The following is a 12,407-nucleotide window of genomic DNA, read 5'->3' on the forward strand; positions in this document are numbered from 1 at the left end:
AAGATACAGTATTTGGATAAGTAAAACAATTTTTATTACTGCTTTCTAATATTTTATCCCAGTTTTATGTTTGAGGTAATTATTTATGTCCAGGTATTTTCTGGTTCACACACTTGTGGTTAGTCATTCCAAAATCCAGAAAATTCCAAAATCCAGAACTGACTTAGTGCCAAGCGTTCTGGACAGGACAGGTTACAGTGCACAGTACAGTGAATATCCATTCAGGCAGCAAATATTAAGAATATGTTTGTAATATTTCTGTGTTGTCATTCTCTTCATGATATTCTGCACTTTTATTTCCTGACTATAGTGACTATGCTTCAAAATACTTTGTTGGCACTTTGGATGTCCCTAGTTTGTGAATTCGGCTACATTAATGACAGTCTTTCTTTCTTATGTAATTCTTAAAAACTGTATTACCTGTATTTGGTTTTATTAAAATTAAAGTAACGGAGCACAGCTACATAGATTTAATAAAAAAGAAACAGATGCAGTTAATAGCCTTGCCTTCCTGACAGGGAAATATTGTCCAGAATGAGATGTATCAAAACAAAACTAATTCTCGGATGTAAGGCCAGCTTTTAGTGCCCATCTTTGCTAGTCCAAAAAGAGTAGTTAAAAGCCGACCAGGACAACATTGCTGTTGATCTAGAATTGCATATAGGTCAGACCCGGATAAGGGCGGCAGATTTCCTTTCCCTAAAGGACATTAGTGAACCAGATATTTTTTCTAAAAAAAAAAAAAATAATCTGTTAGTTTCGTGGCCTGGTATTTCCATATTTTTAAGGAGGAGAATTTAAATTCTCAAACTGTTGCGGCTGGTATGTAAAACTAGGCTCTCTGTCCAGAAACATAACCACTGCATCGCCATCTCCTTAATGAATGAACAAGACTGGGCATCAACCAATGCATGGCCCACCATACATTAATAGTGTAATGGGGTTCCTGATGAGGCCTCATTATTAATGAAGTTTATGAAGTAAATTCATGTCACAAAGTAAGATGATGAGGATTAAGGACAATATGCAAAGGTAACAGGACACGTACCAATATGGATTGTAAATAGTATTTGACGATGAGGATTGAATAAACAGGGGTATATTTTGAAGAGGAAATACCCTGGGAGATTTACCTCAGTGTGTAGGGACTGGTAAAGCTGGTTATTTACCTCAGTATGGAGGGACGTGGAGGTTATTCTGGCTGAGCAGACACTGAAAGGCCGCACTCGCCCCCTAGGCCGCTCCTTCCCGCCTGTCCGCGGGCTTGGGAACAATAAAGTCTTGTCGAGGGGGCGGGGCCGCGGGAACAATAAAGTTTTGTTGTGGTTGTCAGGCGCAAGATGGCGGCGGAGCGGCGGCAGCCAGCGATCCTGGAGCCCGAGGGAGAGGGAGAGGACATCTTTACCGGCAGCGTGAGTGTGTTGGACCGGGACAGCTTCACTGACAAGCGGCGGATAAGGAGCTGGAGCGCGGGGTGTGACCCGGGGGGCAGGGAGAGAGGAGGAGGAGGGGTCAACGAGCATAGTGGGGAGGAGGAGAAGAGGAAGAGGAGGAGGAGGAGGAGAGGAGGAGGAGGGTTGGAGACAGGGGAGGAGAGGGGAGGAGGAGGGGAGGAGGAGGAGGAGAGGGGAGGAGAGGAGAGGGGGAGAGGGAGGGAGGAGAGGAGAGGGGGAGAGGGAGGGGGGAGAGGAGAGGGGGAGGGGGAGAGGGAGGGAGAGGGAGGGGGGAGAGGAGAGGGGGAGGAGGGAGGGGAGGAGGGGGAGGAGAGGGGGGAGGGGGAGGAGGGGGAGGAGAGGGGGGAGGGGGAGGAGGGGGAGGAGGGGGAGGAGAGGGGGAGGGGGGAGGAGAGCGGGGAGGAGGGGGAGGAGAGGGGGGAGGGGGAGGAGAGGGGGGAGGGGGAGGAGAGGAGGGGGAGGAGAGGAAGGAGTGGAGGGGGAGGAGAGGAAGGAGTGGAGGGGGAGGAGAGGAAGGAGTGGAGGGGGAGGAGAGGAAGGAGTGGAGGGGGAGGAGAGGAAGGAGAGGAGGAGAGGAGGGAGGGGAGGGGGGGAGGAGAGGAGGGAGGGGAGGGGGGAGGAGAGGAGGGGGGGAGGAGAGGGAGGGGAGGGAGGGGAGGAGAGGGGGAGGAGAGGGAGGAGAGGGGGGGGAGGAGGAGGAGGGAGGGGGGAGGGGGAGAGATGGGAGGGAAGAGGAGAGGGGGAAAGAAGGGAGGGGAAGGAGTGGGGGAAAGAGGGGAGTGGGGGAAAGAGGGGAGTGGGGGAGGGGAGGGGGGGAAGAGGGGAGTGGGGGAGGGGAGGGGGGGAAAGAGGGGAGTGGGGGAGGGAGGGGGGAAGAGAGGGAGTGGGGGAGGGGGGGAAAGAGGGGAGTGGGGGAGGGGGGAAAGAGGGGAGTGGGGGAGGGGGGAAAGAGGGGAGTAGGGGAGTGGGGGAAAGAGGGGAGTAGGGGAGTGGGGGAAAGAGGGGAGTAGGGGAGTGGGGGAAAGAGGGGAGTGGGGGAGGGGAGGGGGAAAGGGGGGAAGAGGGGAGTGGGGGAGGAGGGCGAGAAGGGGGGAGGGGGGAAGAGGGAGTGGGGGAGGAGTAGAGGGGGGAGGGGGAGGAGGGAGTGGAGTGGGGGAGGAGGGAGTGGAGTGGGGGAGGAGGGAGTGGAGGGGGGGAGGGGGAGAGTGGAGGGAGGGGGGGGAAGGGGGAGGGGAGGAGGGAGTGGAGTGGGGGAGGAGGGGGAGTGGAGGGGGGAGGAGGGGAAGTGGAGGGGGGAGGAGGGGGAGTGGAGGGGGGAGGGGGAGAGTGGAGGGGGGAGGGGGAGAGTGGAGGGGGGAGGGGGAGAGTGGAGGGGGGAGGGGGAAGAGTGGAGGGGGGGAGGGGGAGAGTGGAGGGGGGGGAAGAGTGGAGGGGGGGAGGGGGAGAGTGGAGGGGGGGGAAGAGTGGAGGGGGGGAGGGGGAGAGTGGAGGGGGGGAGGAGGAGAGTGGAGGGGGTAGGAGGAGGAGGGGGTAGGAGGAGAGGAGGGGGGAGGGGAGGAGGGGGAAGGGGGAGAGGAGGAGAGGGGGCGGGGGTAAGAGTGGAGTGGAGTGGGGGAGGGGGGAGTGGAGTGGGGGAGGGGGGAGTGGAGTGGGGGAGGGGGGAGTGGAGTGGGGGGAGGGGGGAGTGGAGTGGGGGGAGGGGGAGTGGAGTGGGGGGAGGGGGGGTGAGTGGGGGGAGGGGGGAGTGGAGTGGGGGGAGGGGAAGTGGAAGGGGAGGAGGAGGACGAGGGAGTGGAGGAGGGGAGGGAATGGGGGAGGCGGAGAGGAGGGGGGAGGCGGAGAGGAGGGGAGTGGAGGGGGAGGAGGAGGGGAGTGGAGGGGGAGGAGGAGGGGAGTGGAGGGGGAGGAGGAGGGGAGTGGAGGGGGAGGAGGAGGGGAGTGGAGGGGGAGGAGGAGGGGAGTGGAGGGGAGGAGAAGAGGAGGGTGAGGAGGAGAAGAGGAGGGTGAGGAGGAGAAGAGGAGGGTGAGGAGGAGAGGAGGGGAGTGGAGGGGGAGGAGGAGGGGAGTGGAGGGGGAGGAGGAGAGGAGGGGAGTGGAGGGGGAGGAGGGGAGTGGAGGAGAGGAGGGGAGTGGAGGGGCGGAGGAGGGGAGGGGAGGAGGAGAGGAGGGGGAGGGGAGGGGAGTGGAGGGGGAGGGGGGAAGAGGGGAGTGGGGGAGGAGTAGAGGGGAGGAGGGAGTGGGGGGAGGAGTAGAGGGGAGGAGGGAGTGGAGTGGGGGAGGAGGGGGAGGGGGGAGGGGGAGGGGGGAGGGGGAGGAGACAGGGGAGGAGGAGAGTGGAGGGGGGGAGGAGGAGAGTGGAGGGGGGGAGGAGGAGAGTGGAGGGGGGGAGGAGGAGAGTGGAGGGGGGGAGGAGGAGAGTGGAGGGGGGGAGGAGGAGGGGGAGTGAAGGAGGGGAGGGGGAGAGGAGGAGAGGGAGGGGGTAAGAGTGGAGTGGAGTGGGGGAGGGGGGAGTGGAGTGGGGGAGGGGGGAGTGGAGTGGGGGAGGGGGGAGTGGAGTGGGGGAGGGGGGAGTGGAGTGGGGGAGGGGGGAGTGGAGTGGGGGGAGGGGAGTGGAAGGGGAGGAGGAGGACGAGGGGAGTGGAGGAGGGGAGGGAATGGGGGAGGCGGAGAGGAGGGGAATGGAGGGGGAGGAGGGGAATGGAGGGAGTGGAGGGGGAGGAGGAGAGGAGGGGGAGGAGGAGAGGAGGGGGAGGAGGAGAGGAGGGGGAGGAGGAGAGGAGGGGGAGGAGGAGAGGAGGGGGAGAGGGGGAGGAGGAGAGGAGGGGGAGGAGGAGAGGAGGGGAGTGGAGGGGGGGAGGAGGAGAGGAGGGGAGTGGAGGGGAGGAGGGGAGTGGAGGGGGAGGGGGAGGGGGAGGAGGAGGGGAGTGGAGGGGGAGGAGGAGGGGAGTGGAGGGGGAGGAGGAGGGGAGTGGAGGGGGAGGAGGAGGGGAGTGGAGGGGGAGGAGGAGGGGAGTGGAGGGGGAGGGGGAGGAGGAGGGGAGTGGAGGGGGAGGGGGAGGAGGAGGGGAGTGGAGGGGGAGGGGGAGGAGGAGGGGAGTGGAGGGGGAGGGGGAGGAGGAGGGGAGTGGAGGGGGAGGGGGAGGAGGAGGGGAGTGGAGGGGAGGAGGAGGAGGAGAGGAGTGGAGGGGGAGGAGGAGAGGAGTGGAGGGGGAGGAGGAGAGGAGTGGAGGGGGGAGGAGGAGAGGAGTGGAGGGGGGAGGAGGAGAGGAGTGGAGGGGGAGGAGGAGAGGAGTGGAGGGGGGAGGAGGAGAGGAGTGGAGGGGGAGGAGGAGAGGAGTGGAGGGGGGAGGAGGAGAGGAGTGGAGGGGGGAGGAGGAGAGGAGTGGAGGGGGGAGGAGGAGAGGAGTGGAGGGGGGAGGAGGAGAGGAGTGGAGGGGGGAGGAGGAGAGGAGTGGAGGGGGGAGGAGGAGAGGAGTGGAGGGGGGAGGAGGAGAGGAGTGGAGGGGGGAGTGGAGGGGGAGGAGGAGAGGAGGAGAGTGGAGGGGGAGGAGGAGAGTGGAGGGGGAGGAGGGGAGTGGAGGGGGAGGAGGGGAGTGGAGGGGGAGGAGGGGAGTGGAGGGGGAGGAGGAGAGTGGAGGGGGAGGAGGAGAGTGGAGGGGGAGGAGGAGAGTGGAGGAGGGGAGTGGAGGGGGAGGAGGAGAGTGGAGGGGGAGGAGGAGGGGAGTGGAGGGGGAGGAGGAGGGGAGTGGAGGGGGAGGAGGAGGGGAGTGGAGGGGGAGGAGGAGGGGAGTGGAGGGGGAGGAGGAGGGGAGTGGAGGGGGAGGAGGAGGGGAGTGGAGGGGGAGGAGGAGGGGGAGGAGGAGGGGAGTGGAGGGGGAGGAGGAGGGGAGTGGAGGGGGAGGAGGAGGGGAGTGGAGGGGGAGGGGGAGGGGAGTGGAGGGGGAGGGGGAGGGGAGTGGAGGGGGAGGAGGGGAGGAGGAGGGGAGTGGAGGGGGAGGAGGAGGAGGAGGGGAGTGGAGGGGGAGGAGGAGTGGAGGGGGAGGGGAGTGGAGGGGAGGAGGAGAGGAGGGGAGTGGAGGGGGAGGAGGAGGGGAGTGGAGGGGGAGGAGGAGAGGAGGGGAGTGGAGGGGAGTGGAGGGGGAGGAGGAGGGGAGTGGAGGGGGAGGAGGAGGGGAGTGGAGGGGGAGGAGGAGGGGAGTGGAGGGGGAGGAGGAGGGGAGTGGAGGGGGAGGAGGAGAGGAGTGGAGGGGGGAGGAGGAGAGGAGTGGAGGGGGGAGGAGGAGAGGAGTGGAGGGGGGAGTGGAGGGGGAGGAGGAGAGGAGGAGAGTGGAAGGGGAGGGGGAGGAGGAGAGGGGAGGGGGAGGAGGAGAGGGGAGGAGGAGAGGGGAGGGGGAGGAGGAGAGGGGAGGAGGGGAGTGGAGGGGGAGGAGGAGAGTGGAGGGGGAGGAGGAGAGTGGAGGAGGGGAGTGGAGGGGGAGGAGGAGAGTGGAGGGGGAGGAGGAGGAGAGTGGAGGGGGAGGAGGAGGGGAGTGGAGGGGGAGGAGGAGGGGAGTGGAGGGGGAGGAGGAGGGGAGTGGAGGGGGAGGAGGAGGGGAGTGGAGGGGGAGGAGGAGGGGAGTGGAGGGGGAGGAGGAGGGGAGTGGAGGGGGAGGAGGAGGGGAGTGGAGGGGGAGGAGGAGGGGAGTGGAGGGGGAGGAGGAGGGGAGTGGAGGGGGAGGAGGGGAGTGGAGGGGGAGGAGGGGAGTGGAGGGGGAGGAGGGGAGTGGAGGGGGAGGAGGAGTGGAGGGGGAGGGGAGTGGAGGGGAGGAGGAGAGGAGGGGAGTGGAGGGGGAGGAGGAGGGGAGTGGAGGGGGAGGAGGAGAGGAGGGGAGGGGAGTGGAGGAGAGGAGGGGAGTGGAGGGGGAGGAGGAGAGGAGGGGAGGGGAGAGGAGGTGAGGGGAGAGGAGGGGAGGGGAGTGGAGGAGAGGAGGGGAGTGGAGGGGGGGAGGAGGGGAGTGGAGGGGGGGAGGAGGGGAGTGGAGGGGGGAGGAGGGGAGTGGAGGGGGGGAGGAGGGGAGTGGAGGGGGAGGAGGAGAGGAGGGGAGTGGAGGGGGAGGAGGAGAGGAGGGGAGTGGAGGGGGAGGAGGAGAGGAGGGGAGGAGGAGAGTAGGGGAGTGGAGGGGGAGGAGGGGAGGGGAGGGAGGGGAGGGGGGAAGGGGGAGGGAGGGAAGAGGGGGGAGTGGGGGGAGGGAAGAGGGAGTTGAGGAGAGGGAGGGGGGGAGGGTTGGGGATAGGGAGGGGCGGGTGGGTTAAGGACAGAAGGGCGGGGGGCGAGGACAAGAGCAGTGGGGCGGGGGGCTTAGGGGGAGAGTAGGGGCGAGCAGGGGAGGAGAGGGGGCAGCAGTGGAGTGGGGAGGGGGCGGGGGGGAGAAAGGGAGGGGGCGGGGGGGCGATGGCGTGGAGAGAGGGGGAAGTTAGGGGGTGGGGAGGGAATTGCCCTTGAACTAAGTGGCTTATTAGGCCTTTTTAGGGGATAGTTAAGTGTCAGTAATGTTGCTGAGAGTCTGGAGTGACGTGGGCCAATCAGTTAGCATGGCAGATTTCCTTCATGAAAGGGCACCAGTGAACCAGATGGAATGTTAATGGTAATGACATTCAGGGGTGCAAGAATAAGCTGGCAACTGCAGACCATCAGTTTGACTCAGTGGTAGGGAACCTTTGGGTACTATAGTACAAGATCAAATCAGTAGTCACTTAGACAAGTGCAGGATAATTATGGAAAGCCAACATGAATTCATTAAGGGAAAATCAGGTTTAACTAACTTGCTGGAGTGTTTTTGAGGAGGTAACAGAGAATGTTGTTAAGAGAAATGCTGTTGATGTGTGTATGGATTTTCAAAAGGTGTTTGATATGGTGCCACAAAACAGACTTGAGCAAAATTCTAGGTCATGGAATAAAAGGGAAAGTAAGCACTTGGATAATAAATTAGCTGAGTGATAGGAAACAGAGTATTGATCAATGGTTGTTTTTAACTTTGGAGGAAGGTTTGTGGTGGACTTCCCCAGGGGTCGGTGTTGGGACCCTTGCTCTTTCTGGTATATATTAATGACCTGGACTGTGATGTTCAAGGCACGATTTCAAAATTTGCAGATTATACAAAGGTTGGAAATATTGTCTGTGATGGGGATGGTCCTGAACTTCATAAGGACATAGACATGTTGGTGGATTGGGAAGACGAGTGGCAGATTAAGTTCAATGCAGAGAAGTGTGAGGTTATTCATTTTGGCAGGAAAAATATGGTGAGACAGTATAAAATAAAGGGAGAGCCTCAAAAGGAACTGCAGGAACAGAGATACCTGGGTGTATACGTACATAGGTCATTGAAGATGGCAGGGTATGTTGAGAGAGCAGTTAATAAAGCATATAGTATATGAAGCCACATATGCTTTATACTATAACCAGGGTTATATTCCGGATTTATTCATTGAACACCAGCTGCTGTGGTGAGATTTGAACCTGTGTCCCCACGGTATTAGCCTGGGCCTTTGGATTATTTGGATTATTAATCCAATAACATAACCACTACGTCACAGCTGCCCCTGCCTCCCCTCTCTAAGAAATCCAAGAAAACTGTCTAACTTTTCCTATGAATAACACTCAAATATTGGCTCTCTACTTCTGGTAATTATTCTTTCATGGGACGTGGGCATCACTGGCTAGGCCAACATGTACTATACCCATCCCTACATGGCCTTGAGAAGGTGGCGGTGAGCTGCCTTCTTGAACCACCGCAGCCCATGTGGTGTAGATACCCCCACAGTGCCGTTAAGAGGGGAGTTCCAGTTTTTTTGAACAATGCTACTCTATAAGGAAGGAAATTTATCAGACACTGGAGTTGAGAGTTGGAAGGAATGTGTTCCTTCCCCACTTTCTCTTTGAACATAGCCCTGTATCCACTACTGAGAGAAAACCCCTATACTTGGCTTTGCAGAAAATCCATGCACTGCTTTTGAAAATATCCTTTTGTATTCCATGCTGCATGCTTCCCATTGTGGAAATTTGTGAGAATTATGATACAGGCATGCTATATTTTACTTCAGACTGCAGAGGAGATCAAATTGCAGGGTTTGGATGTAGCTGGTAAAGTGGGGAGAGGGATTCTACTTGTCAGGGCCAGTTGCTTCATACAGTAGAGTATGGGTATGTTTAGGTCAGTTTGGAGGTTTTGCTTTACTGGATTTGATGTCAATCCACTCAATGGAGCATTGTAGTTTAACCGTGGCTGCTAGGGTCCCAATCTTACTAATAGCTAAAGCTGTGCTACAAACTGGGCCCCTTGGGGCCCTTCCTGTGTGATTGTATTTTAAAATGATCCAAAGATCATCTGTGATAGGAATTTTTCCTTGCTGTTCATTCAAAATAAGCTAGCAGTTGTGCTGAAAGGGCTGAATCTAGGCATGAAGGCATAGGAGATTTTACAGTGCTGGTGTTGACTTGTTTAACATTCCCTCTTGTCAGGTATGACTTGTACAGATATTTTGGGTTTTAATTGTATTTGAAACAACTGTGAATCTTGGTGTAATGTAGGGGAAGCTGTTGTGGGTATGTGACTAATGTAAAAGTTGACTACTTTTAAAAAGCCATATACATTCCTTGTTTCTCTCTTTCCTTGCTGGAGTCAGGTTTTGTGGGCTATAGTCGTACTCTATCTTACTTAAATGGCCTTTAATTTGTGAGCGTTGCTGATGATTGTTGATGAGCTGTTTGATCGCAGTAGACATCACAGCAGATCAAATCCTATATTCAGTTCTGGGCAGTACACTTTAGGGAGGATGTCAAAGTCTTGGTAAGGGTTCAGAAGAGATTTGCTAGAGTGGTACTAGAGACTTCTGTGATGTGGATAGACTGGAGAAGCTGGGGTTGTTCTCCTTGGAGCAGAGAAGGTTAAGAGGAGATTTGAGGCCTTTAAAGTTATGAATGATTTGGAGTAATTAAGGAGAAACTGTTTCCAATGGTAGGAAAATCAGTAACAGAGGGCACCGATTTTAAGGTGATTATTAAAAGAACCAGAGAGGAGATGAGGAAATTTTTTTTATATAAAGTGATTTGTGATCTGAAAGGATGGTGGAAACAGGTTCAAGAGGAAATTAGATATGTATTTGAAAATAATTTTTTACGGAACTATTGGAAAAGAACTGAGAAGTGAAATCAATAGGATATCTCTACGTAGGACACAATGGGCTGAATGGACTCTTTCCGTGCTGTATGATTCACACCTCCAGTATGAGTTGGCTACCAAATGATCAGGCTGCAAACAGGTACGGGAGGAGGGGAACAAAAGCAAACCAGTTGCACCCTGCCCACCACCTCTTTGCTTAAGGTTAGCAAGTTCAGCACAGGCTCAGGATTGAATCTGAGGTCTTCTTGCTCTATCTGCCTCCAACCATTCTATCAAATATAACAGCTACTTTGCCCTAATAAAATGCCTCAGCACTAACCTTATAAATAATACTGTACCAGTGTTGGGATATCTCCCTGCCAGCCATCTTTGATATGAGTGAGTTTACCAGTTAGTGTCCTGAGTACATTAGTGAAGCTTTACATTTGGGTGTACTCAGAAGCTATTTGACACAGCAGTGAGCAAGGCCACTGTTTGTGCAGACTCAGATCACATTCTATTCTTGTTAAAAATTCCAAATCTGTAACCTGGATACTGTGTCTGAATTCCCTTTCTCCATCCTTAACATCTCATATCTCATACAAATCAGGCCAATTAACCACTTGAACCTGTTCTGTCATTCAGTTACAGCATCACTTCTGTGTATCTTCCTATCTTGATACTGCTGTTGATATCCAAAGTCTCACCATAGGTGATTTGACTTCTTTCCCTGAACCTTCTAAGTAGTTAGCAATCAGTTAAATAAACATACAGTGTAGGACATCCAAAATCCAATAGAGGAACGGAAGCTTTTTTCATGGTAGAGACCCTTTGTAGACTTTCAGGTATCAAACTCCAGACTCAATATTTTGGTTATCCTATAATTTGAACATTGAAGTTTTTTTTGAGAATAGTATGGAAAGTCAGCCAATATTTGCATTTGAAACCGATCAACTTTTGTAATGAATTTAATTAAACAAGTGGGGATGTAGATAGCAAGAAATGATCTTGGATCGTAAGATGTAGAATCCATGTGGGTGGAGGTAAGAAATAGCAAGGGGAAGAAGATACTGGTTGGAGTAGTCTATAGACCCTCTAACAGTAGCTATATTGTAGGACAGAGAATAAATCAGAAGACAATGAGGGCATGTAAAAAAGGCAGTACATTAATCATGGGTGCTTTAATCTTCATGTATATTGGGAAAATCAAATTGGCAGAGGTAGCCACAAGCAAGAATTCAGAGTGTATTCGGGACAGTTTCCTAGAACAATATGTTGAGGATCCAACCAGGGATCAGGCTATTTTGAACGTAATGAGGCAAGTTTAATAAATGATCTCAGTAAAAGGAAACAGTGACCATAGCGTGGTAGAATTTAGCATTTAGTTTATGTGAGAAACTTGGGTCAGAAACAACTGTGCTAAACTTAAATAAGGGTAATTACAATGGAATGAGGGCAGAGTTGGCTAAAGTGGACTGGGAAAGGAGCTTAGCAGAAAAGATGGTTGATGAACAATGGCAGACGTTTAAGAAAATAATTCATGATTCACAATAAAGAGATCCCAGTGAGGAAGAAGGATTCTAGGAAGGGGGTTAACCAAGGAAGTTAAGGATAGTATCAAAGCGAAAGAAAAAACATACGATGTGGCAAAGATTAGTGGTAAACTAGATGATCAGGAAAGTTTTAAAAGCCAATAAAAGATGAACAAAAATAATAAAGGAGGGAATTAAATTTTCAGGGTAAACTAGCAAGTAATATAAAATTGGACAGTGAGGTGGTAAGGGGTTATTCTTCTTGGAGCAGATAAGGTTAAGAGGAGATTTGAGGCCTTAAGAGTTATGAATGGTTTAGTTATAGTAATAAAGGAGAAACTGTTTTCAATGGTAGGAAAATCATTAACAAAGGGCACTGATTTAAGGTGCTGAATTTGTTGCCCTTAAGCAAAGAGGTGGTATATATTCTTTAATTATATGAAAAGGAAGAGAGAAGCTAAAGTGAACATTGGCCCCTTAGAGAATGAGGCAGGGGAAATAATGGGGAACCAGGAAATGGCAGAGGAGTTGAATAAATACTTTGTATCAGTTTTCACGGTAGAAGATACTAATAGCATTCCAAAAATACTAAACAATCAAGGGGCAAAAGCTGGGGGAGGAAATAAATACAATAACTATCACTAGAGAAAAGGCACTGGGGAAATTAATGGGGCTAAAGGGACCTGATGGGTTGCATCCTAGGATATTAAAGGAAGTAGCTACAGAGATAGTGGGTGCACTGGTAGTAATCTTCCAAGAATCCTTAGATTCTGGAAAAGTCCCAGAGGATTGGAAACCTGCCAATGTAACACCCTTATTCAAAAAGGGAGGAAGACAAAAATTAGGTAACTATAGGCCAGTTAGCTTAACATCTGTCATTGGGAAAATATTAGTCTATTAGTACTGAAGACTTGTGCTCCAGAACTTGCCACGCCCCTGGCCAAGCTGTTTCAGTACAACTACAACACTGGCATCTACCTGGCTATGTGGAAAATTGCCCATTTATGTCCTGCACACAGAAAGCAGGACAAATCCAACCTGGCCAATTACTTATTGAAACATATAAGGTTCTTAGCGGGCTTGACAGGGTAGATGCTGAGAGGTTGTTTCTCCCTTGTGGGAGAGTCTAGGACCAGAGGGAATAATCTCAGAGTAAGGGTACACCGATTTAAGACAGATGAGGAGGAATTTCTTCTGAGGGTAGTCAATCTGGATTTCTTTATGGCAGAGGGCTGTAGAGGCTGCGTGGTTAAGTATGTTGAAGGCTGAGATAGGCAGATTTT

At 54.1% G+C, this 12,407-nt stretch overlaps 1 protein-coding gene across 1 annotated transcript in view; it reads left to right on the forward strand.

Moving 5' to 3' along the window:
* Positions 1-1,282: 1,282 nt before the first annotated feature.
* LOC121271990 (sorting nexin-1-like) overlaps positions 1,283-12,407 on the forward strand; it is a 31,939-nt gene continuing 20,814 nt past the window's right edge. Inside the window, exon 1 of the mRNA XM_041178273.1 lies at positions 1,283-1,412. Coding sequence (XP_041034207.1) covers positions 1,341-1,412 — 72 coding nt within the window. The 5' untranslated portion in view covers positions 1,283-1,340. The remainder of the gene's footprint in view (positions 1,413-12,407) is intronic.

This window comes from Carcharodon carcharias, chromosome 32 (genome assembly GCF_017639515.1).
Source record: "Carcharodon carcharias isolate sCarCar2 chromosome 32, sCarCar2.pri, whole genome shotgun sequence".
In the NCBI taxonomy this organism is placed as follows: domain Eukaryota; kingdom Metazoa; phylum Chordata; class Chondrichthyes; order Lamniformes; family Lamnidae; genus Carcharodon; species Carcharodon carcharias.